The 27,000-nt window shown below is 42.2% G+C and overlaps 1 protein-coding gene across 5 annotated transcripts in view; it reads left to right on the top strand.

Annotated features, from left to right (window-relative positions):
* Nucleotides 1-3,384: 3,384 nt before the first annotated feature.
* The window catches only part of LOC132815107 (intermembrane lipid transfer protein VPS13B-like), a 945,713-nt gene continuing 922,097 nt past the window's right edge, over nt 3,385-27,000 (top strand). For 4 of the 5 annotated variants that reach the window (XR_009644627.1, XM_060823877.1, XM_060823875.1 and 1 more), the window contains exons 1-3: nt 3,387-3,543; nt 6,962-7,125; nt 11,852-11,995. Coding sequence is in view for 4 of the 5 variants with exons in the window: in XM_060823877.1 (XP_060679860.1) it covers nt 6,979-7,125; nt 11,852-11,995 (291 nt within the window). In the remaining variant the exon portion in view is untranslated. Of the gene's footprint in view, nt 3,544-6,961; nt 7,126-11,851; nt 11,996-27,000 lie in introns of all 5 variants that reach the window. The other variant, XM_060823876.1, reaches the window with a different exon arrangement.

The following is a 27,000-nucleotide window of genomic DNA, read 5'->3' as shown; positions in this document are numbered from 1 at the left end:
GGGGGGGTGGAAAGAGTGTCAGTGGGTAGGGGGGGTGCAAAGAGTGTCAGTGGGTAGGGGGGTGCAAAGAGAGTGTCAGTGGGTTGGAGGGTGCAAAGAGAGTGTCAGTGGGTAGGGAGGGCAAAGAGAGTGTCAGTGGGTAGGGAGGGCAAAGAGAGTGTCAGTGGGTAGGGAGGGCAAAGTGTCAGTGGGTAGGGGGTGCAAAGAGAGTGTCAGTGGGTAGGGGGGTGCAAAGAGAGTGTCAGTGGGTTGGGGGGGTGGAAAGAGTGTCAGTGGGTTGGGGGGTGCAAAGAGTGTCAGTGGGTAGGGGGTGCAAAGAGAGTGTCAGTGGGTAGGGAGGGCAAAGAGAGTGTCAGTGGGTAGGGAGGGCAAAGTGTCTGTGGGTAGGGAGGGCAAAGAGAGTGTCGGTGGGTAGGGAGGGCAAAGTGACAGTGGGTAGGGGGTGCAAAGAGAGTGTCAGTGGGTAGGGAGGGCAAAGAGAGTGTCAGTGGGTAGGGAGGGCAAAGTGTCAGTGGGTAGGGGGGTGCAAAGAGAGTGTCAGTGGGTAGGGGGGTGCAAAGAGAGTGTCAGTGGGTAGGGGGGGTGGAAAGAGTGTCAGTGGGTAGGGGGGGTGGAAAGAGAGTGTCAGTGGGTAGGGGGGGTGGAAAGAGAGTGTCAGTGGGTTGGGGGGGTGGAAAGAGAGTGTCAGTGGGTTGGGGGGGTGGAAAGAGTGTCAGTGGGTTGGGGGGTGGAAAGTGCGTCAGTGGGTTGGGGGGTGGAAAGAGTGTCAGTGGGTTGGGGGGGTGGAAAGTGTGTGTCAGTGGGTAGGGGGGGCAAAGAGAGTGTCAGTGGGTGGGGGGGGGGAGGAAAGAGAGTGTCAGTGGGTGGGGAGGGCAAAGAGTGTGTCAGTGGGTAGGGGGTGCAAAGAGAGTGTCAGTGGGTTGGGGGGGTGAAAGAGTGTCAGTGGGTTGGGGGGTGGAAAGTGCGTCAGTGGGTTGGGGGGGTGGAAAGAGTGTCAGTGGGTTGGGGGGGGTGGAAAGTGTGTGTCAGTGGGTAGGGGGGGCAAAGAGAGTGTCAGTGGGTGGGGGGGGGAGGAAAGAGAGTGTCAGTGGGTGGGGAGGGCAAAGAGTGTGTCAGTGGGTAGGGGGGGCAAAGAGAGTGTCAGTGGGTAGGGGGGGCAAAGAGAGTGTCAGTGGGTAGGGAGGGCAACGAGAGTGTCAGTGGGTAGGGGGGGCAACGAGAGTGTCAGTGGGTAGGGGGGGCAAAGAGAGTGTCAGTGGGTGGGGGGGTGCAAAGAGAGTGTCAGTGGGTAGGGGGCAAAGAGTGTGTCAGTGGGTGGGGGGGCAAAGAGAGCGTCAGTCGGTAGGGGGGGCAAAGAGAGCGTCAGTCGGTAGGGGGGGCAAAGAGAGCGTCAGTGGGTAGGGGGGCAAAGAGAGCGTCAGTGGGTGGGGAGGGCAAAGAGTGTGTCAGTGGGTAGGGGGGGCAAAGAGAGTGTCAGTGGGTAGGGGGGGCAAAGAGAGTGTCAGTGGGTAGGGGGGGCAAAGAGAGTGTCAGTGGGTAGGGGGGGTGCAAAGAGAGTGTCAGTGGGTAGGGGGGGGCAAAGAGAGTGTCAGTGGGTAGGGGGGCAAAGAGAGTGTCAGTGGGTAGGGGGGTGCAAAGAGAGTGTCAGTGGGTAGGGGGGCAAAGAGAGTGTCAGTGGGTAGGGGGGCAAAGAGAGTGTCAGTGGGTAGGGGGAGGAAAGAGTGTCAGTGGGTAGGGGGAGGAAAGAGTGTCAGTGGGTAGGGGGGGCAAAGAGAGTGTCAGTGGGTAGGGGGAAGGAAAGAGAGTGTCAGTGGGTAGGGAGGGCAACGAGAGTATCAGTGGGTGGGGGGGTGCAAAGAGAGTGTCAGTGGGTAGGGGGCAAAGAGTGTGTCAGTGGGTGGGGGGGGCAAAGAGAGTGTCAGTCGGTAGGGGGAGGAAAGAGTGTCAGTGGGTAGGGGGAGGAAAGAGTGTCAGTGGGTAGGGGGAGGAAAGAGAGTGTCAGTGGGTAGGGGGGGCAAAGAGAGTGTCAGTGGGTAGGGGGGGCAAAGAGAGTGTCAGTGGGTGGGGAGGGCAAAGAGAGTGTCAGTGGGTAGGGAGGGCAAAGTGTCTGTGGGTAGGGAGGGCAAAGAGAGTGTCAGTGGGTTGGGGGGTGGAAAGAGTGTCAGTGGGTTGGGGGGGTGGAAAGAGAGTGTCAGTGGGTTGGGGGGGTGGAAAGTGTGTCAGTGGGTTGGGGGGGTGGAAAGTGTGTGTCAGTGGGTTGGGGGGGGGAGGGCAAAGAGAGTGTCAGTGGGTAGGGAGGGCAGAAAGTGTGTGTCAGTGGGTAGGGGGGGCAAAGAGAGTGTCAGTGGGTAGGGGGGGCAAAGAGAGTGTCAGTGGGTTGGGGGGGCAAAGTGTCAGTGGGTAGGGGGGGCAAAGAGTGTCAGTGGGTGGGGGGGGGGTGGAAAGAGAGTGTCAGTGGGTGGGGGGGGTGGAAAGAGTGTCAGTGGGTTGGGGGGTGGAAAGTGTGTCAGTGGGTTGGGGGGGTGGAAAGTGTGTGTCAGTGGGTGGGGGGGCAAAGAGAGTGTCAGTGGGTAGGGGGTGCAAAGAGAGTGTCAGTGGGTGGGGGGGTGCAAAGAGAGTGTCAGTGGGTGGGGGGGTGCAAAGAGTGTCAGTGGGTGGGGGGGGAGGAAAGAGAGTGTCAGTGGGTGGGGGGGGAGGAAAGAGAGTGTCAGTGGGTGGGGAGGGCAAAGAGAGTGTCGACCGAAGAAAGGGTGAGGGGAAGGTTGGATCGGGGTGGTAAGGGAAGAGCGGAAAGAGCAGTGTGTGCGCTGCTGGGTGAAGTGGGGAGGGCTGGGGGGGGGGGGGGAGGATGATGAAGAGGGGAAGGTACATTGGAGAAAAAGGAAAGTAGGGAGGGCGGGGAATTGCGGAGGGATCAAAAGAGTATTCGATCCCGTTCCCCCGGGGTGGGGGGGGGAGGGGGAGGTGCTGCCTCGGGTTCCAATGTGATCAGTCGCGGAGCTGACCAAAAGCAAATAAAAGTCATCGGGCAACAATGTGTCCCAATCACATCACTTACTTGACTGCTTGCTCTAATCATTTCCCCGTGTGCTGGATTACTCAAGGGCTGCTAATAGAGCTCGCAGGTTAATCCTCTCTCCGCCTGCTCCCTTCCCTAACAACCGGTCTGCCAGTGCGCCTGCACCACGCTAGCCCCGCCCAACATCGCAGGCGCGCGTGCAGTGCCGTTGACAGAAATGACGTCCACGCGGCGGGGTAACGGGCGGGGCTGGAAATAGGACCCGCCCCTCCCTGCCGTCGGTGAACGGGGCGCGTTGTACCTCGGGAAACTGGAAGAGCCTGTCAACGGTCATCCTGCGAGTGTGCGAGAGTTGCGTTGGTGATGGGAGGAGCTGGAAGTGGGGGCTTGACTGTGGCATGGAGGTGATATGATGGAAGCAGCTGTTTAATGTCAGTGGGGAGTTAGCACCAACCCTAGATCAGCCGTTGGCCTGGCGGCTGCCTGCTCGATGACAGGCTGAATTTGTGTGATCTCTGCCGGAGGTGGGTCTCTTGAGGGCAGCCAGAGAGTTTTCGTGGCCTTGCTCCATCCTGTTACCTGGCAGCAAGGAGACTGACTTTGCTTCCTCTGCTCATAGGGCTGACCCACCACACTGTGCTCTACTTTCTGGTGTAGTTACCGTGTTAAACTGCTATAATTTGATCATTCGCATTCCGTGTTGGCAGATAATAAGCTCCCGTGGAGTGTAATTTGTACAGGTCGTTAATAGTTTGACAGATCTATGGGTAACTAAATAGCAAATAAACTCACAGCGTTCCCATTGCCTCAGTTAAAGTCTGATTACGTTCCTAATCTATCTTTAAATATAAAACGAACAGTTATTGTTTGAGGTTTGACAGGAGGGATATGGAAGAGAAACTGAGATCTGCTCTGTTAATTTTTCAGAGGTTTCCAGGCGTTGCCTTCCTCCATTCTCTCTCTACTTCCACTTTTTTGTTTTATTCTTGAAAATTTCAAATATTTGGGAATATTAAAGCAATGTATGCTACTCTTTAGTATGACACCTTGTATTCCTGATAACCTAAACCTGATCTCTAGTGTTATTGTTTTCAGTTAATTTTGGGTAATGCAAAATTCAACTTGCGTTGAAGTTAGCCATTCCTGCTGGCAGAATGGCACAACTGGAGAATGATCCCTGTGATAAGTCAAAGGTCTTTATTCAATTCCCTCTGAATTAACTGAATCTGATGAATCTAACTTTTACCTGACTATGCCAAACCAATTGGAGCAGAGTTGGGCCATGCTAGAGTGCACAATCATGGACTGATGGGAAGGCCAGCATTTGTTGTGAAAGAACATTTAAACTCTTGAAGTATGATAGCAAAAGTATGATAGACATATAAGATTATTAAAGGATTGGACACTCTGGAGGAAACATGTTTCCGCTGATGGGTGAGTGCCGAACCAGAGGACACAGCTTAAAAATACGGGGTAGACCATTTAGGACAGAGATGAGGAGAAACTTCTTCACCCAGAGAGTGGTGGCTGTGTGGAATGCTCTGCCCCAGAGGGCAGTGGAGGCCCAGTCTCTGGATTCATTTAAGAAAGAGTTGGATAGAGCTCTCAAGGATCGTGGTATCAAGGGTTATGGAGATAAGGCAGGAACAGGAACTGATTAGGAATGATCAGCCATGATCAGATTGAATGGTCAATCGAAGGGCAGAATGGCCTACTCCTGCACCTATTATCTATTGTTAGTGCATCAAGTGGAAAACCATGGCATGAAGTGTAAAACAGGCATTAAGGAGTCGGTGATTCTACCCTAGAGTTTGTCAACAATTCTGAAGCACAAGGTGGATCTCTTGGAACTTTTTGAAAAGCAGGCATCCTCTGCTGTGGGAAAGAGGATGATAACCTGATGATGAAGAAGCTGTACTAATGTGATTCAAGGCAGCTTGAGCAAAACATACTCCCATCTGTGGTCCAGAGGGGAGTCACTATATTTTTATTTGCATTTTTTTAAACATAAAGCACATTTATAGACAAGTTAGGTTGCCTAGAGGCCTCTTCTGCTATCTTGGAATTCTGCTTAACAGAAATTTGTGGGTGGTCCCCTGCTGATTTGAATCTTATTGAGGCTCACTGTATTTAAAAATGGCAGATTACAAATGCCTCAATGAATGTACATCCTTCAAAACACACACCGTTGATCTGGAAAAACAATAAATGAACTAGGGCTTGTCAGCACCACTTGTGTCCAGTTTGGGGTAGTATATTTATGTTGTAAGTGCAAAGGACACATGAAAACAAGTGGCAGTATTTTTTACTTTGGATGAAGATATCGTATGAAGTGGGAGGGCTTGTCGGGAGGGTGGAGGGTGGAGGGGGGAGATGAGGTGAAGCCTTGACATTGATTGTTAATTACGAGTTAATTGTTGTTCTATCCCTGTTAATGTTATATTAATTTTGCAAGTATAATTCAAGCATTTTGAATGTTCTAAGCATGTTACAAAAACACAGTGATGTGGGATCATAATATAGAGGAGACTAAATGTAACATATCCAGGTTTGCTTATGACACTAAGTTGAGTGGAAAGGCAAACTGTGCAGAGAATATGGAGGGTCTGCAGAGAGATTTACATAGGTTGAGTGAGTGGGCAAGGGTCTGGCAGATGGAATACAATGTTGGTAAATGTGAGGTTATCCACTTTGGATGTAAGAATAGTAGGTCAGAATATTGTTTAAATAGTGAATGATTACAGCTTGCTGTTTTGCAAAGGGACTTTGAATGAGTGCTCATGCATGAATTGCTAAAAGTTGATTTGCAGGTGCAACAAGGAATCCGGAAGACAAATGGAATATTGCTAGAATATTGAATTCAATAGCAGGGAATTTCTGCTGCAATTCTGCAAGGTGTTGGTGAGGCTGCACCTGGAATATTGTGCGCAGTTCAGTTCTCCTTACTTCAGGAAGGATATATTGGCTTTGGAGGCAATACAGAGGAGGTTCACCAGGTTGGTTCTGGAGATGAGGGGTTACTCTATGAGGAGAGGTTGAGCTGTCTGGGACTGGACTCGCCAGAATTTAAAAGAATGCAAGGGGATCTTATAGAAAAGTTAAATTTATGAAAGGGATAGATAAGATAGAGGCAGGCATGTTGTTTTGAGTGGTGGGTGAGACCAGGTCTATGGGACATAGCCTCAAGATTAGGGGAGTAAATTTAGAACAGAAATGAGGAGAAACTGCTTTTCCCAGAGAGTAGTGAATCTATGGAATTCTCTGCCCAAGGAAGCAGTAGAAGCTGCTCCGTTAAGTATATTCAAGACACAGTTGGATGAGTTTTTGCATGGTAGGGGAATTCAGGGTTATGGGGGTAATGCAGGTAGGAGGACCTGAGACAATCGACCAGTCATGATTTTAATGAATGTTGGAGCAGGCTCGACGTGCCAAATGGGCTCCTACTGCTTTTATTACTATGAAACTATGGGATCAATATTGAGTAGCTGTATTAAATCACATCAAACTTGCTGTGTAACAAGGGAGATGAGGATTCCCCAGGATGGATTTTAAAATTAGAATTTGGAGCTGAAAGCACATACTGAACAACTGCCCATACAATTTCTTAAAATGGATGTCATATTTCTTAAAAATGATCTGGTACATTTGATAGCTTCAAAACAGATGCAATATAATTTTTAGAATCAAATATTTCATGCTGGACTGTCAAAGATTACAGATTTTTTTCACATTGTTTAACTTGCATTTGACAAATTGTTTAGATCGCCTGTACATGGAAGGTACTTGAGCAATAGTGTAAAAGGAGCAATAGCAATAGTGTCCAGGAGCTTTGCCGCCAGAAATCAGAAGTGAAAGTATATTTGTTTAATGTTTATTCTACATGATTTATGTAGAAATAGCCTTTGTGGGATCTGATTTCACTTTTTCATTTGTCATCCACAGTACAGAATATTTCCAGAATGTTGGAGTCCTACGTGACCCCAATCTTGATGAGCTACGTGAACCGTTACATCAAGAATCTGAAACCATCTGACCTTCAACTCTCATTATGGGGGGGTGATGCAGTCCTCAGCAAACTAGAACTGAAACTTGATGTGCTCGAGCAGGTACACATTTCATTTCAGACTTCTTTGAGTGAGCATCAAAGATGAATGATGTTAAGGGCTACTCAACTTGCATAATAAATTTATGACTACATGTTAGTATGTTGTTTTGAGACTGGTCAATGGTACTTAGAGCCCTTCGTTTTCAGAGTTAATGCTGCTTTGATACACTTGGAAATTTGCTCTACGTGGGATAATGCCTGTTCAACAAACCAGTTGATAATTGGTTGATCTTAGTTGACCTCAAGTTTTTTTTGCAATGCTGGGGCAAAGTTGATTGCATTATAGGTCAGCTAAACTGTGTAGGTTAAAGAAAAGGTTTTCCATTTTCAGTTATTGGTGGTTAGATTTGAAGTGTGGAAAAATGTGGTGCTAGAACAGGACAGCAGGCATTGTTCCTCCATTTATCCTGCCCTGTGGCTGACCACTTCAACTTCCCCTCTTACTCCATCAAGGACATGCAAGCCCTGGGCCTCCTCAATATGCAAATCCAGGCCACCCGATGACTGGAGAAAGAATGCCTCCTTTTCTGCCTTGGGACCCTCCAACCACACGGCATCAACGTCGACTTCACCAGTTTCCTTATCTCCCCTCCCCTCACCTTATCCCAGATCCAACCCCCCCCCCCCCAACTTGGCAACACCCTCTTGACCTTTCTATGTTCCTTCCCACCTTTCCACTCCATCCTCCCCTCTGACCTATCACCCCCCCCACTGCATTTACCTATTGCCCTCCCAGCTACTTTTCTCCCCACCCCAATCCTCCTATTTATCTCTCATCCCTCTTCCCCCTCGCATATTCCTGATGAAGAGCTTAAGCCTGAAATGTCGACTCTCCTGCTCCTCTAATGCTGCCTGACCTGCTGTGCTTTTCCAGCGTCACATGTTTTGATTCTGATCTCCAGCATCTGCAGTCCTCACTTTCTCTCAGTAGGTTTAAAGTGTGGCAGTGTTCATTCCCTTTCACAACTTTCCTGATTGATTTTTAGAACAATGCATGATGAGGGGGTATTGTGAAATTGTACATTTTTCTGTTTTAAAGGTAGTGGCACAGTATCCATCTTTCTGCAAGGCATTTAAGAAACTATTCTTTCCTTGGTCTGTACAATTCATACCACTTCAGGAGTGAGCCCTCTTTGTAGTTACACGGACTTCAGACAAATTAACTTAGTTATTTGTTATCCAGTTTAAACATTATTCCTGAACATTTCATTATTCCAGATGCGTTTGATATCAATTGGAACATTCCTATTGGAGCCATAACTCAAAATGGCCTTGATCTTGCAGTCAGCAGTGGAGGTGCATATTGCTGATTGCCTGAAAATCACCACCTGACTTGGTTATAGGCTGCAGTGGGAACTACTGTCTTGGTGAAGCCATACATTCTCTGACGTTGTGAGCTGAAGAATTGGCTCTTGAAGTCTGTCTTATAGTCACCGTTCTTATTCTCCTCCAAACCCCTTGTCCCTCTTGTCTGGTATTGGTGATGGGTCTGAGAAGCTGGGTGTGAGAGGGGTAACGGGATGTTGGAGGAGCTGGAATATGTTCTAACTTTTATAGGGCAGTGATTATAGAGTCAGAGAGGTGTACACCATGAAACAGACCCTTTGGTTGAATTGACCCATGCCGACCAAATATGCTAAATTGATATAGTCTCGTTTCCCAACATTGGGCCCATATCCCTCTAAACCCTTCTTATTCATATACCCAGAATATACTCCAGAATTTGCAATGTTACTGCAACCCTCATAGCTGCAGAAGTTGCTGTAATTGAGACATTGTGTTTCTCGTGTGTTTCCTATATGAAGACCTGAAATTATGCATTCCCCCCCAGTAGCAAGACCATGCTGCATTGTAATTGATAGAACCTTGTTTCATTTGATCAGTTGGTCATTGACACTCCTTATTTGTTCTCCTTTGTTTTCAGATCTCCCCTTTGACACAAGCATTTCCTTCTAACATAGAAAATGGCACCTGTAAAAGGCCATTGAGCCCTTTGAGCTAGATCATCAAACTCCGTTCCCTGTTCCCACTTTGATCTCTTTAGCCCTAAGAACCATGTCTGACTCCTCCTTGAAAGCATTCAATGTTTTGGTCTCAACCACTTTCTGTGGCAGAGAGCTCCACAGGCTCACCACTCTCTTGGTGAAGGAATTTGTCCTTATCTCAAGTTCTAAATGGCCTATCCCATATCCTCAAACTATGACCCTGGTTCTCGATCATCATTGAGAACATTCTTACTGCATTTAACCTGGTAAAGTTTTATAGGTTTCGATGATGTCTCCTTCATTCTTCTAAATTCCAGTGAATACAGTCTTAACCAATCCAGTCTCTTTTCACATGTCAGTCCTCTCGTTCTTGGTATCAAAGTCTGATACAGCTTCATTGTACTCTTTCCATAGCCAGAACATCCTCCTTAAGATCAGAAGATCAGAAACCACAATACTTTAGTTATGGTCTCACCAAGGCCCTTTAGAGTTGCAGCATAATAACCCTTCTGTAACTGAATCCTCTCATTATGAATGCCAACATGCCATTTTCACCAACTACTGCACCAGCTTACTTTCAGCAGTTGGTTTAATAAGATATCAAGGTTTTGTTGCATGTCATTCATGCCCAATCTATTGCCATTCAGATAATTTGCCTTTTGCTACCAAAGTGGATAATCTCATATTTATTCACATTATACTTTATCTGCTGTGTAATTGCCCACTCACTCAGGTTATCCAAATCTCACTGAAGCATCACTGTATCCTCCTCATAGTTTGCCCTCCCACCCAGCTTTGTGTTGTCTGCGAACGTGGAGATATTATATTTAGTTCCCTCACCTAAATCACCGGTAATGCTGGAGTCCGAGCACTGATCCTTCTGGTATGTCACTAGTCACTGTTTACCACTTGGATGAAAACCCATTTATTCCTATTATTTATTTCCTGCCTGCTAACCAGTTCTCTACCCACAACAGTACACTGCCTCCAATCCCATGGACTTCAATTTTGCATGCATGTTTCTTATGTGCGAACTTATCAAAAGCCTTCACAAAGTCCAAGTATTTTTCAGCTATAGCTCCATGCTGAAATTATCTGATCCTGTCACTGTTTTCCAGTGCTTTGCTGTTAAATGGACTCAAGCATGTGCCCTACAACCAATGTCAGACTAATAGGAGTATAATTCCTTTTTTTTGAATAATAAGTTACATTAGACAATTTGCAATATATGCAACTTGTATCTAACATTCAGAATTAACTTGAGATAATTATAGGTAGCAGATAAAATGTTGGTTAACATGCCATGGAGCACTTGAAATACCAAATGTGGTCAAGACAGATCCCATGAATTTCTCAGCAACCCGCCTCTAGACATTAACAATATGTGGGTCAGCAAATCTCCTTACATTTTCTAAATCTTCACTTTTGAAGATCAAGTTTTGGAACTCTTTCAAACTGCTTCATTTTGGACTGCCTCAATGACTGTGTACATCCTCGTAGTTTACTATCCCAGTGGGCCTGTGCTCCCTTGGCTCTGGAAACTGCTACTCTCAGGCACAATAGCAGCTTGTCTCAAAGCCACTAACTTCACTGCCCTACCACATTGACTGACCAGGAATATTATTCAGTTGCATAAAAAAAATGCTTGAAACTATAGAAGAGTCATTCTAAACTTGAAACGTGAATCCTGAATGCTGAGTTTCCCCAGCATTTTCTATACTTGTTTCATCTTTGTGCTAGGTTTGAACCCAGCCAATAGAGAGTTTTCCCTTGTTTATCACTAATTCCAGTTTTGCAAGGTTTCCTTGATGCCGCGCTCCGTCAAATGCAGCATTAGTGTCAAGGGCGTTCGTTTTCCCTTAACATTTGGGATTCAGCTCTTCTAGTCCACACCTGGACTAAAGTTGTATGAGGCCAGGAGCTGAGTCACCTGGTTGTACAGGACATTGGTGAGGCCCACTTCTGGAATACTGTGTACAGTTCTGGTTGCCCTGCTAGAAGAAGGACATTATTAAATTGGAGAGGGTTCAGAAAAGATTTACTAAGATATTACCAGAACTGGAGGGCTTGAGTTATAATGGGGGAGCTAGATAGATTAGGATGATTTTCACTGGGTGGTAGATGCTGGAGATCAGAATCAAGATTGGAGTGGTGCTGGAAAAGCACAGCAGGTCGGGCAGCATCTGTGGAGCAGTAAAATTGACATTTCGGGCAGGAGCCCTTCATCAGGAAGGTCTCCTGCCTGAAACATTGATTTTCCTGCTCCTCAGATGCTGCATGACCTGCTGTGCTTTTCCAGCATCACTCTAATCTGTTTTTCACTGGAACATAGGATGTTGAGGGGTGACCTTTATAGAGGTTCATAAAATCATGAGGGGCATAGATAAGGTGAAAAGCAAAGAATATTTGCCGAGGTTGATGAGTTCAAAATGAGGGGCATATTTTTAAGATGTGATTAAAAAGATTTAAAAGGAACCTGAAGGGCAACCTTTTCATAAGCAGGGTGGTTCACATATGGAATGAACTTGAGAGGAAGTGGTAGATGCAGGTATGGTTACAACATTTAGTTTTGGACACTTTATTGTTTTGGATGAGTCGGACCAAAGGGTCTGTTTCCATGCTGTAAAACTCTGATTCTAAATACCAGTGAGCAGAATATTTCTGAGTAAGTATCTGCACAATGAGCATATTATTTCTTAATAAATGTAATAGTGAGCTTAATTTCAATCTTATTATTTTCAGGAGCTGAAATTGCCATTCACTTTCTTGAGTGGACACATTCATGAGTTAAGGATTCATGTGCCATGGACAAAATTAGGCTCCGAACCTGTTGTTATCACCATAAATACTATGGAATGTATCCTGAAGCTTAAGGATGATGCACACGTGAGTTAACTTTGGTTATTTGTTTTTGTTGATGTCTGCAATTTATCAAAATATGTAAAAAAAATCATGTAACTTCTGAACTCTTTGAGAGGGGATAGTGTTTTGCATGTGCTACAGTTTTAAGTCTAATCTCTCTTTATGGATAGGAATCAGGAATTGCCTTCAATGATTATGAAGAGCATAAAATGAAGGGAGATAACCGATATAATCAATATAATTTCACTAATATTTGTATTCTGACTAATATTACAATGACAGTTGATTAGATTCCCAATGGTATGGAAACAGGCCCTTAGGCCCAACAAGTCCACAAAGACCCTCTGAAAAGTATCCCACCCAGACCCATTCCCCTGCCCTATATTTACCCCTGACTAATGCACCTGTAACTGTGGGCAATTTAGCATGGCCAATTCACCTGACCTGCACATCTTTGGATTGTGGGAGCAAACCGGAGCACCCGGAGGAAGCCCACATAGACACTGGGAAAATGTGCAAACTCCATACAAACAATCACCCGAGACAGGAATCGAACCCGTATCCTTGGCACTCTGAGGCAGCAGTGCTTACCACTGAGCGACCATGCCACACCAATGTATAAAACTAATTAAAAATTTAGTGAAAATACATAAGTAACCATAAATAGAGTAAATACAGCAACCAAAACTCGGGTATCCATTTAACAGCCATTTGCTACATGTATCTAATTTGAAACAGCTCATCTCCTAGCCTTTCCATTCGGGCTGAGCCTGCACTTCAAATTTACTTCAAAATTTAGAAAATAATTTCTATTTTAAAACAAACATACGTGCTTTTGACTTTGTAACATCTCCCCTCTTAAGAAAAAATGAACAATCATGATGAAAACATGGATTAATTTTGTTTCCTGTAATTCCCAAATCCTTACTATGAAATACATATGTCATTAATCTAAGTTCTACCTTTCATATTAATTCTGAACATGTATATAATATTGGAATTGATATGGTCCAATCTTATCTGTACTGCGATAATGCACCTCCTATCACATTCTTATTACTAACAACATGTACAATTTGTCAATTAAAAGTCTGTAACATTAAAACTCCAATGAAGTAGTCTCATATTTTAGTCTCTAAATCTTTCCAAAAATGAGAGGATTGTGGTCCATGCACACAACGGTCTCCGACATATTGTTCGTCACATAAACAGTAAAATGTTGCAACGCCAGTGCCAAACTCTAATTCTTTTTCAGTGGTGTAGTATTTTCTCTGGTAGATATTGTGCTTTTTTGAAAAGTAGCCAGTTGGCCATTTAGTTCTGTTATTATCATCTTGCATCAATAAAGCTCCAACTCTGATTTTGCTAGCATTTATTACAACTTTGAAGGGTTTCAAAAGATTTGGTATAGTTAAAACTGGTGTGGTTGTTAATACAGTTTTTAAATTCTCAAACGTCTCCTGGCATTGTTCTGTTCACCAAAACTTCATGTTTTTCTTTAGTAAATCCATCAGCAGTGCAAATACAATGCTGAAGTTTGGAACAAACTTCAAGTAGAATCTGCTCAGTCCCAAAAATTGAAACACCTCTTTCTTTGAGAATGGTCATGGAAATTCCTCGATGGCCTTCATCTTCACATTCCTTGGGGTCATCCTTCCATGTCTGAAGTTATGTCCCAAGAATGTCACCTTTGCCTTCGCGAATTCTGTTTTCTTGAAATTTATTACCAGCTTTGCTTTTTGTAATCATTCAAAGAGCTCTGCCAACTCTGCCATGTAATCTTTCCCTGACTCGCTAAAGATCTCTACATCATCCAGATAAACTGCACAATTTGTTAATCCAGCCACAACTCTGTTCATGAGTCTTTGGAATATGGCTTTTACACTCTTTATTCCAAAGGGCATTACTTTGAATTGATATAGCCCATTTGGGGTCAAAAATGCAGAAACTTCTTTCACTGTCTCTGCTAAAGATACCTGCCAATAATCACGCACCAATCAACCACACCACCCCGTGGCCCAACATTTCAATTCCCCTCCCACTCTGCCGAGGACATGGAGGTCCTGGGGCTCCTTCACTGCCGCTCCCTCACCACCCGATGCCTGAAGGAAGAACGGCTCATCTTCCGTCTCGGAACACTTCAACCCCAGGGCATCAATGTGGACTTCACCAGTTTCCTCATTTCCCCTTCCCCCACCTCATTCCAGCTCAGCACTGTCCCCATGACTTGTCTTACCTGCTTATCTCCCTTTCCACGTATCCATTCCACCCTCCTCCCTGACCTATCACCTTCATCCCCTCCCCCACTCACGTATTGTACTCTATGCTACTTTCTCCCCACCCCCACCCTCCTCTCATTTATCTCTCTACCCTTCAGGCACTCTGCTTGTATTCCTGATGAAGGGCTTTTGCCCGAAATGTTGATTTTACTGCTCCTCGAATGTTGCCTGAACTGCTGTGCTTTTCCAGCACCTCTCTCATCTCAACCCCCATTTCTCCTCTGCACTAACCTGCTGTGGTCTCCATTTTCGTCTTAGATTAAGTTCTTAAGATAATAACTCTTGGGGAATACATTCTGATTCCTTTTCTGAGTATGCATCAATATATATATATATATCTTTTATTGTCTCCTCTTTCTGTTTCGGCTACCAGTTCAAGCTTTTCCTGTACCATTACATCAGAGGGTGTCAGCTAACTAAACCTCAACTGCTTTGTCTTTCTCTTCAGCTTTTCCTTCTTGCTGTAAGTTACGACAGTAGGATCTTGCTAGTACACAGTTTGGAAAAATTTGAGGGTATTTTCCGTTTAATTCCTCAGTTCTCTGATTTTTCTTTGGCTTCTCCACCACAAGGGACGTCACTTCTACCTTGGATCCAGCTAGGTTGTTCCCAAGAGTATTTCTGGAACTGACACTCTGTCAATCACTCCCGCTGTTCCTTCCCTGGTCTTGTTTTGACTCTCCAACCTGACCTTACACAGGGAATGCTAAATTTCTGTCCATCTATTCCACAAATTATTACCCTCTCAGGTAACATTGTCAGAAAGAGTGCAAATTATTTCATCTCTTACTATTAGAGATTGACCAGATCCCGTATATCTTAAAATTCTTCCCCTTCTTTCCCTTCTCACCCTGTTCTTCCTGAGTAAGCTTCACCACAGAGGTGAGGTCTTTATAGAGATCAGCCATTAAATCCATTAGCCCCTGCCTAGGCCATGCACTGTCCTGCAGCTCCTAAACCTTTCTTGGGGTTTCCTTTATTACTTCTACTAATCCCATTGGCTTAGCCTCTTTTACCACATCTTTTTCCGCAGTGCCTTTCTTCAATGACTAGCACTATGACTTTGTGTTCCACCTTTCCACAGTGGAAACACTTTTGGCTTTTCACCTCCTTTTCACCCTCTTGGGCTTCATTTTTCAACTATGGTAAACTATTATAAATGTGCTCTACTTTTGTAGTGAAGCATTTCCCCTTCTCCCAATTTCTATCCCTCACAGGACCGTTTGCACCATTTGCCATCTTTGCTGCTCTTCTCACTTCTTGAACTTTCTGTTCATTCACATCTTATCATCTCTGGAAGTGAGTTTTTAAACTCCTTCAGCAGAATACTCTCTGACAGCCTCATTTGTCTTGTCTTTATCAGAATTACTATGTTTACTTCTTTCAAACTCAACATAAGTCTGACCTGGTTCCTTCTGTATGTTTCTGAACTGCTATCTATATGCTTCTGGTACCAATTCATTGACACTCAAATAGCCTTTTTAACATCTGTATAATCTCTTGACCCCCTCATCTGACAGCGCTGCAAATAACTCACTAGCTCTGCCTACCAGCTTAGTCTGAACTAACATTTGTTATGAAACTGGGTAAATGTCTCTGCTAATTTAAACTAGTGACACAGAAAAGATTCACCCGTGCTGTAATCTGTTAAAATTCGAGACAAAAAAGAACTATCCCAGAGATCACTACTTAAAGTAAAAATTAACAATTTTATTCTTTAAATCCACCAGGGAATCTTAAAGCCAACAACTATTTACAACTCCTTTCTCTTAAACCTATCTTTTACCGCCTATTCTACAATACTAGTTGGATTAACAAAATCCTGATTAAAATTTTCAAAACAAAAATCATGTTTCAAAGCCATTCAGCTTTACTGATTCTCCTTTGTAGATTTTCCTCTGTAGATTCTCTCCAGGTCATCCTTGATGTTCTGCTGCACAAACTCCCCACAGATCGGTATCTTTCAGAGAGCTCTTCAGCCAGCAGTCTCCATTTGTTGGTCTTTGGCAGTTTTCCCCCTAACTGTTCAAAATGTCTGGTTTTATACTCTAAAATATTGGTTTCATTGGTTTTAATATTATCAAAATACTAAATTCAAATTTGTTTGGAATTCGGTATCTTGGGGCATAATTTAAACTGATTAGTGGGACTTAAATTTGTTTTTGTTTCATGGCAACCCAGATGCTATTTGTTTCGACCAAGTGTTACGTTGTTACCGTGTTCAGGACTCTCTGTGCTTTGTTGTTCCTTGCTAGCTTTTCAGCGCTCTTAAAAGTACATTACATCTATACACCCTCAACACCTCCCCCCTTAAGAACAAATGAACCATCATAATGAAAAATGGCTTTTTTTTCTCTATTACTTCACCACATATGTATAAAACATTGAATTGATACCAATCTTATCTACACTTTATCAGTTAAATCCATGATAACGCATCTGCGGTTACATTCTTGTGACTCAACATGTACCATTTGTAAATTAAAAGTCTGTAACATAAGACTTTAATTAAATAGTTGCATATTCTTGTCTTTAAAGCGTTCCAAGAATGGAAGAGGATTGTGATCCGTGTACACTACTGTCTCCGACACGTTGTTTGTGACAGACACGTTAAAATGTTTTAAAGCCAGTACCAAACTCAAATTGTGATCACAGAGTTTTTCCTCTGGTGGACATTGAGTTTCTTTGAAAAGTAGTCAACTGGCAGTTCAATCTCATCATCATCTTCCTGTTGCAATACAGCTCCAACTCCTATGTCACGAGCATCGATGGCAACTTTAAAAGGTTTTGAAAAGTTTGGTGTTGTTAAAATTAGTGGTTAATATTGCTTTCACATGGTCGAATGCCTCCTGTATTGTTCTGTCCACCAAAACTTTGTGTTCTTCTTCAGCAAATTGGTTAACATGCCACTACACTGCTGAATTTTGGAACAAACTTCTGATAGAATCTGCTTCATCCCAAGGATTGAAGCACCTCTTTCTTAGAGGTTGGTCATGGAAATTCCTCGATGGCCTTCGTCTTTGTGTTCTGTAGGGTCAACCTTCCATGACTGGTGTTATGTCCCAAGAATGTCACCTCTGCTTTTGCGAACTCAGTTTTGTTTATGTTTATTACCAGGTTTGCTTCTTGTAGTCATTCAAAGAGCTCTATGTGATCTTTCCAGGACTTACTAAAGATCACTATGTTGTCCAAATAGACTGCACAGTTTGTTAACCCAGCCACAACTCTGTACATGAGTCTTTGGAATGTGGTGGGTAGTTCTTAATTGCAAAGGGCATCTCTTTGAATTGATATCGCCCAAATGGGGTTACAAATGCAGAAATTTCTTTTGCTGTTACTGATAAAGGTACCTGCCAGTAACCATGCAGTAAGTCCAACTTAGTGATGTAACTGGCTTGTCCAACTTTCTTGATATGTCCTCCGATCTCAGAATTTAGATATGAGTACGATTTCGTAATGGTATTGACCTTCTGATAATCCACGCAAAATCGTTGAGTTCCATCTGGTTCGGGAACTAAGACAATCGGCAAATTCTACTCAGTTGGATGATATCCTCATTGATCATGGCTTCTGCCTCCGTCTGGACCTGTCTGGCTTTGAAAGGATTAAGCCGATAGGGTGCTGTTTTATTGGCGCAGTATCCCCTACGTCTACTTCGTGCACAATATCATTAGTCCTCCCCATCTGATTCTTACATATGTCCTCATACTGCAGTAACAAACCTTTCAACTGCTTTCTGTGCTCCTGAGTCGGATAGTTTACGAACCTATCCCACTCCTCAAGGACTTCTTCATTTTTTAGCATATTTTGAGGCACATTAAAGTCCACACCATCTGGATTTGATTCCTCACTTTAGTGCAGTAACTAACTCCTGTTTCTCCAATTCTTTCTGTCTAGTATAATACTGTTTCAACATGTTCACATGACATACCCGATACACTTTTTTTTCCTTATCTGGCATCTTTACTAGATAGTTCACCTGATTCAACTTTTTCTCAATTTGATAGGGACCACTAAACCTGGCTTTGAAAGGATCTCCTGTCACTGGTAACAGTACTCGGGAAAGCGTCCAAGTCTCAGAGCTCTTATCTGCCATCTGCTTCATTCTATGCTGTGTCCTCTTTAGGTGCTGTTTAACTAACTCACCTACTCGATTTACTCTCTCTCTCGCCTCCGATACATAATCTAAAGGTGAGATCTCCGACTTTGGTTCTGTCGATTTTTCTTTAATTAATTTCAAAGGGTCTCCCACTTTATGGCTGAGTATTAACTCAAAGAGAGTAAACTGAGTAGATTAGTTTGGGGCATCGCTAATGACAAACAATACGAATGGGGGATACCTTTATTCCAATTGTTGGGTAAACCTGACAGTATGCTGTCACCATGGTCTTCTGGTCTGATGCCACCTTCCTAAAGCTCCCTGGGGTTGAAGATGATATGCACTGGATTTGAAGTGCGGTGTGTCTAAGCTATCCATAACCACCTCAAACAGTCTACCAGTAAAATCAGACCCTTGGTCCGACTGAATCTCTCTGGGTAGCCTATATTGTGTGAAGAAAGCTACTAACTTGTCCACCACCCTTTAAAGGTTCTTCAAATGCGGGAATTGGCAACAAAGATGCTGGTTTTATTACTGCCTGTGGCTAACCTACTATTTGGCAAAAGTTAACCATATCCTTGTGCATTCCAGGCCAATAAAAACATTTTGTACTTTAGCCTGAGTCTTTCGTATCCTGAAGTGACCTCCTACAGGAAGTTCATGTACTACCCATAATATTTCCTCTCTGTGTGCTACTGGTGCACTTCATCCCATTTCTCCTCTGCACAAATGTGCAGTGGTCTCCATTTCTGTCTTAGGATTCTATCTTTCAGGTAATAACCCTCTGGAATATTCTCTGCCTTCCTTTAGGAGTACACATCCACATAGTTTTTTTTTAAAAATCTAGAGTCTTTTAACCTTTAGGACTGAACACTTTTGCCTGACCCTCTGCCTGTTCAGGTTTTTCCTGCACAATAACGTCAAATAGTGAGTTCACTAACTGAACCTCAAGTCCTTCATCATCTTTATCTTTAGTTTTTACCTTATGCTGTGATTTATGATAGTGGGGTCTGGTTACTGCACAGTCTGGGAAAATACCAGGTTATTTCTGTTTTAACTCCTGAGTTTCTTGGTCTTCCTTCTCCACAACAAGAGGTGTCACTCCCACCTTGGACCCTGCTAAATCATTTCCAAGAACAAACGAGATTCCTGGGACTGACGCTCTGTCAATCACTCCCACTGTAACTTCCCTAGTGTTGAGTTGGCACTCTGCCCTGATCTTACATAGGGGAACGCTAAATTTCTGTCCATCTATCCTAAAAATTATCACATTCTTAGGTAACAGATCAGAAAGAATGCAAATTGGCTCATCTGTTACGATCGGTGACTGGTTAGTTTCTGTATCTCTCAAAATTATAACTTCTTGCGCTTCTCCCCCATTTTTTCTGAGTAAATTTTACCCACTGAGCCGAATTCTTTATAGAAATCAAGTACTAACTCCATACCCAGCCGCTGCCAAGGCTCTGCACTCTCCTGCAGTTCCTCGGCTCGACCTGGGGTTTCCTTTATTACTTTCACTAATGCTTCTTTAATGACCAGTATCTTTAACCACATCTTTTCCCAGTGTTTTTCTTTAACGACCAGCAGTGTGACTTTAGATGTCCCACTTTCTGGTAGTGAAAACACCTTTTCCTAGTGCCCTTCTGAAACCACTGGCACTGTAATTTTCTGTATCCCATTCCAATACAGCGAAAACACCTGAGGCCTTTCACCTCCTTTCCACCCTCTTGGGCTTCTTTAACCTGTGGTAAACTCTTACCCATGTTCTCTAGTATAGGATCTCCCCTTCTCCCAACCTCTGTCCCTCACAGGATGAAATTCTGGCCAAAAGCTTGTCTTATGCATCAACATGTATTCATCTGCTAATTCTGCTGCCCTTCCAACTTCCTATCTACTTGAATTCTTACCATCTCTGGAAGTGAGATTTTAAATTCCTGAAGCAGAATAATCTCTCTTAGAGCCTCGTAAGTCCTATCTATCTTTAAAGCCCACACCCATCTATCAAAATGACTTTGTTTAATTCTTTCAAACTCAACCTAAGTAAGACCTGGTTCCTTCTTTGTGCTTCTGAACCGCTGTCTATATGTTTCTGGTACCAATTCATAAGCCCTTAAAATAGCCTGTTTGACCTCTTCGTAATCTTTTTGACCCCTCATCTGACAGCATGGCAAATACCTCACTAGCTCTGCCTACCAGTTTAGTCTGAACTGGCATTACCCATAAGTTCTCAGACTACTCCATCTGCCTTGCCAATTTTTTCAAATGAAATAAAGAAGGCTTTGACATCTTTCTCATCAAAGTGTGGCAGAGTTCTGACATATTTGTACATCTCACTTCCTTGTCTTTTAATATCCATCCAGTTAACTTGACTTTGCTGACTAGGTTGCAACTTCTCAAGTTCTAATTCTCTCTCTTTTTGTCTCTACCTTTCTTCTCTCTCTCTTTGCTCAGCTAAGATCCTCTCTCTCGTTTTCCTCTCTCCTTGTTTCTCTCTCTTTCCCTTTGTTTATAATCTAACTCAATTTTCCTCATTTGTAATTTAAGTTTTATACCTCTATTGCAGCTCTGATATACGCAAGTATTTGAGTAATTTCCTTACAATTTCAACTTTACTTTTGTCCTTGGTTAAACCCAAATCTAACTTCTTTGCTAACTCTAAAAGTATGGCCCTTTTCTTTCCTTCAAAACTTTCTTGGCAAATTTGAGAATCCTCTTCAAGTCCCAGAACCTCCTTCGCTGTTTTAAGAGGCATTTCTCTGACTTTTAATTCACCCAACCACAAGTTACCGAAATTCAACAAAGTGTCTCACTTACGTTTTATTTAAATATAAGATACTAACCTGCAAGTATTTAAACCTACTGGGCTTTTTCATACTCCAAATCTATTCAAATTTGTCCAAATCTCAGACGAGATCTGTCTAAACTTGTTCAAATCACGGATGAAAGCCCCTAAACTATTACAACACAGGGTAAACCCCACTGCTAATTTAAACCAGCAACACAGAAAAGATTCACCCCATTCTGTAATCTGTTAAAATCGAGAGGCAAGGAACTATCCCAGAGATCACTATTTAAAGTAAAAGTTGACAACTTTATTCTTTAAGTCTACCAGAGAATATTAAAACCAACAACAATTTCCAACTCCTTTCTCTTAAACCTACCTTCTACCTCCCTCTCTACAATACTAGCCCAATTTTAAATAAAATCCCAATTTAGATTTACAAAAATAATAATGTTTCAAGATCAGTCAGCTTTGCTGATTCTCCTTTGTAGATTTTCCTCTGTAGTTTCTCTTCAGGTCAGCCTCAATGTTCTGTTGCACAAGCTCCCCACAGACAGGTATCTTTCAGTAAGGCCTTTAGCTGGCAGTCTATATTTGTTGACCTTCGGCAGTTTTCTCCCTAACTGTTCAAAATGTTCGGTTTTCTACCCCAAAATAATGGATTGTTCCATTGGTTTTAATATTATCAAAATACTAAATTCAAATTTGATTGGATTTCGGTATCTTGGGACGTAATTTAAACTGGCCAAATTTGAATTTGTTATTGTTTCATGGCAGTCCAGTTGTTGCTACTTGGTTCGTCCAAGTGTCACATTGTTACCTTATTCAGGATTTTCTGCTTTGTCAATCCTTGCTTGCTTTTCAACTCTCTTAAAGGTATAGTACATCTCTACACCTTCGTAACACATTACCTGCAAGATCTCTGGCCACTCCATCTGCCTAGCCCATTTTTCAAATAAAATAAAGAAGGCTTTGACATCTTTCTAATCAAAATGTGGCAATTGTATATATCACTACCTTCTCCCTTCGTCTTCATCCTGTTAACTTGACTTTCCTGGCTAATTTGCAACTCCCGAAGTTCAAATTATCTCTTTTTTTTCTCTTTCTTCTCTCACTCTTTCTCCTTGCTTAGCTAAAAACCTTCTCTCCTTTTCTTTACCTCTAACTCCAGTTACCTGATTTGTAGTTTAAGTTTTACTAACTCTCCTGCACTTGTCTGTTTCTCTGATACCCCTAAGTACTTAACATACTCCACTACAATATCAGCTTTCCGTTTGTCCTTGGTTAAACCCAATTTTAACCTGTTTGCTAGTTCTAAAAGTATATCCTCCCTCTGTCTTTCTAACCTTTTTTGGTAAATTTGGGAAGCATCTTCAAACCTCAGAACCACTTTAGCAATGTTAAGAATCATTTTAACCAACCATAAGTTTCAAATTTAAACATATTTTTTCACCTGAAATTTTGTTTAAAGATCAAGGACACTAATTGCCAAGTGTTTAAATCTGCTGGAATTACTTACAATCTCACCCCAACTCTATAAAAATATGCTGTTCCAATAACATATTTATTTCATGTTACATTAAGTTAAAGTCAAGACCAAACAGTCTCTGTTTGCTCCACTGCCTTCAGTCTTCTGACTGCTGATCTTCCTGGGTTTTTTTTTACTGCCAGTAGGCTTTACATGAAAAGGTACCTTTGATAGAAAGTGTTTCCCAATTTCTTTAAGAGCAAAATGTTAGATGAGCAATTAGCTCTCCGACTCTACAGCAGTTGCTCAGCTAATCGATGGCACTTGCTCTCTCTGCTTTTCAAAATGGCCATGTGTTTTATACCCCCCGTGACACATTAAATTCTTATAATTTGATTGGGTTTTAGTAACCTGGGCATAATTTAAACTAGCTAAGTTCGAAACAGCAGCCAAATTAAGGTGTCCATTTGACAGTAATTTTCTACATGTATGCATTTTGGAACAGCTCGTCTCCCAGCCTTTCCATTCAGGCAACTGAGCCTGCAGTTCAAATTTACTTCAAAATTGAGAAAGCACTTGCTAATTTTAAAGCGAACATATATGATTTCAACTTTGTAACAGTAAGATAAACATCAAGATGGACTGGTTGCTATGTTGTAATTTCTTATCACTCTTTCTGATTCAATTTACTTTCCAGTAGTAGGCATGATTATGGTGTAAAGTAGCTACTTATATTTCAGCAGTAACTGCATTCCACTGCAGTATTTCTTTACTAGCTAGAAACATTTACAGAAAAAAGAGCAAAATGGTAATGAACTCAGGTTTTGAGCAATTTATAGGAAAGAAATATTCACAGAACAAGTGTTAACTCATGATTTCTATGGTCAAAATGGGCAATTAATTTGAAATTTGTCCTTTACCCCTCATGCATGTTTCTTTCCTATAACTTCTTTCTGTTTGTCTTACATATTCTGCTGCAAATTATCAAATTAGTCTGACTTGTATCAGGCAGGTGGTCATTGTTCCTGAGCAAGAAAAGAAATTCAGATATCTTATCTTGAACTTCTTGCATGATTGTTTCAAACTTATTATAGAAAGTAAATGTAGAATGGTGGAAAAGCATGATTGCAGGGAATTAATTTGCATTTCCCACACAAAACACTGCTTGTGAGGCTTAACTATTGGAAATTACTGTTTCTCAGCAGTTTTCCGACTGCTCTGCTGTTGATTTCTTAATAAGCACATAAAATATTTTTACATTGTTTTACAAATCTGTTGCATTTGATCAGAACTGGATGTTAGGTTCAGTTGTACTTAAATATCCCATGTTGCTACTAGCTTATTTTTTTAAAATGGAAAATTGAAATACCATTGTATATAACATAAACCCAAATGAAACTGTATTGAATTTGTGTACCTTTGTTCAAATGTTTATAATTTGACCCTTGGATTTTTCTTTAAGTGGTGCATTTTGGAGAAGGCATACCACCCGTGTAGTTAGGACTGCTGGAAAACATTTTTTTGCATAAAAAGAACCCTTTTGGGATACTGTGTACTTCAATGTAAAGGTGAATGTTTCAAGGCCAGATGTCCCAAGAGAAGCCCATTTTTGGTGAAGCCAATTATAGATAAATATACAGGCAGCAGAAGTAGATTTGGAACATATGACTTTGAACATTACAGAACCAACGTTTGATCTTGTACCATACAGATGGCTACTGGCATAAAGATCAGGTTTCCTACTTGGAGGAAAATTTGAACTTGAATTTAGTGCTGCATACAGTGTTGGATCAAAGGTCAACGAAGTAGAAAACTCTAAAAACAAGTATTTGTTACAGATGTTTTAAACCTCTTGGTTAACATTTGAGTTTTGAAAATTGCTTGTGACGTTTGGACAAATTATCCAGTGGTATGCAGATCCCCAGAGGCTAATGGCTGTGTCTTACCGAAGCTTGACTTCTTTCCTCTTTCTCCTCTTCTACCCGCTCCCACTCTCCACCCCGCCCCCTCACCCCCAAAACAACTGCCTTTTTTAGGAAGACATCTGTTAGATAATTTTTCCTTCAAAATTTGAGGTTCAAATATTTTATGCAATTCCATTTGTTCTTTTTATTTAAGATATTTCAGAGCCCAGTTTTTAAATTGTTTTTCTTCTGCTCCAGAGTTGGCCTTCTCTTTCCTGCTGAAACTGGTGTTCTCTTTTGACTTAGACAGAACCTCCTCAAGATAATTATCTTTTGGCTGAACTGTCAATTCTGTTTTTAATGCCTACTGAATAATATGGGAAAGATAACATTGTATTTTGGTGATTGTAGGATTGATAGCATGTGTTTTATGCATGTTTGAATGCTGATGTGCAAGGTTGCTAAGAGGTGATGAAAAGTGAGAGTTATTAAAGGTAGTGAAAGAAGATTTTACTTGAGGCACAGAGCATCAGTATTAGATGGTCTTCAGGTCAAGTATAGCATGGTTCAGATATAGAATACAATTCCTGTAAAGTTGTCCCAACAATATACAGAAAGTGTTCAGTTTAGAATATGTCATTGTGTTAATTTTTCTACTTTCTAAGCCAGTGATTTTAATAGTAGCTGCAAATGTGTTGCTGGTCAAAGCACAGCAGGCCAGGCAGCATCTCAGGAATAGAGAATTCGATGTTTCGAGCATAAGCCCTTCATAGCCTCCCTTTGTGAGATTGTCAGGAATTATGAATGCCTTTGTGCTGAGTATTTGCTGCTTTTAAAAGATCTGTGTTCGAACTGACCACACTCGTTACTGTAGAGGAGGGAGTATTCTTTTAATCTGACTGCTTTAACCCTGGGTTTTAGGAGTGATAGAACAAAATTGTAACTTAATCCCTCAAAATTTGTTGTCTGAAGATTTTTAAAAATCTGATTATTTTTAATCAAAGTTTGTACTTGATTGAGTTTGTACGTAAACCATGATCAGTAATTAAATTGATTCAAATAGGTTTTCAATTTGAGATTTCAACCTATGTATATCTTCAACCACTGAAGTCAAAAGGATAATTTATTGCTACTAGTCAGTTATGCTATTGGTATCTAGTCGAGAGTGTCGTGCAGGCAGCATCCGAGGAGCAGGAGAATCGATGTTTCGGGCATAAGCCGGATGAAGGGCTTATGCCCGAAACGTTGATTTTCCTGCCCCTCAGATCTTCAGCATCTGCAGACCTCACTTTCTCCTATGCTATTGGTATAGCTGTTAGGATTGTGGCAGTTGTTACACTGAGTCACCTCTGAGTCAGAAGATTGTGGGTTCAAATCCCAAAGTAAGCACATGATCTAGGTTGAAAGGGCTGTCCCCATAAGTTTTGTTGCAGGTTGGAGGTTATAATGATCAAGTAGCAATAAAGAGAGGGTATGCGTTTATATTGTGACAGTTTCATGCTTTAAGACATCTCAAGATGCTTTTCAGTCACTTTAGAAAAATGCAAGTTGCGTTGTAATTTTTGAAATCCAGCAGCATGGTGGCTCAGTTGTTAGCACTGCTGCCTCACAGCGATTCCTGCCTCGGGTGATTGTCTGTGTGGAGTTTGCACATTTTCCCCGTGTCTGCGTGGGTTTCCTCCGGGTGCGCCGGTTTCCTCCCAAAGTCCAAAGGTTTGTGTAGGTTAGGTGAATTGGCCATGCTAAATAGCCCATAGTGTTAGGGGCGTTAGTCAGAGGGAAATGGGTTTGGGTGAATTACTCTTTTTAGGGTCGGTGTGGACTTGCTGGGCCGAATGGCCTATTTCCACACTGTGGGGAATCTCAAGGTCTCAAATATCAATTAGGTCATGACTAATTAATTTTGCTTTCATGTTGGCTCAGAGATACATTTATAATGGTTACGATACTGGGGCATCTGTATGTTATTCTTCAAAGTTCCACTGCACCTTTCACATGTACTTTTTGTCCCTTTCTGTGAGTTTTACAGTTCAATTAGAAGTTTGAATGAGGCACACCAAATGTATATAAAATGCTTTGTATATTTTGCTAGCCTTGCTTTTTTGTTTTATTTTAATGTTAATATTACAAAGTGTTGAATCATTTTCATTAGATTTAGTTTGAAAGTAACACTGTTGCAAGTTAGGGTCAGCTATGATGAGCAATGTGTTTTATAATGAGATGTAGTATAAAATATAAAGTTTGACAGCAATTTGTTGGAAAGTCGCTTCATAAGGGCAGTAGCACAATAGTATTGTCACTGAATGAGTAATCTAGAGACCTGGACCAATGCCCTCGGGACTTGGGCTTCAACATCAACACCTAAGATGGTGAAATTTCAGTTTAGTGAGCCTTGAATTTTAAGCTTAGATAATGGTGACCGAGAAACTATTGCCCTTGGTCGTAAAAAAAAATTCTGGTTCAGTAATGTCTTTTTAAGGAAGGAAACTTTGCTATC

This window comes from Hemiscyllium ocellatum, chromosome 4 (genome assembly GCF_020745735.1).
Source record: "Hemiscyllium ocellatum isolate sHemOce1 chromosome 4, sHemOce1.pat.X.cur, whole genome shotgun sequence".
Lineage (NCBI taxonomy): Eukaryota > Metazoa > Chordata > Chondrichthyes > Orectolobiformes > Hemiscylliidae > Hemiscyllium > Hemiscyllium ocellatum.
Note: the sequence above shows the minus strand (reverse complement) of the source record. Positions and strands in the feature narration are given on the sequence as shown.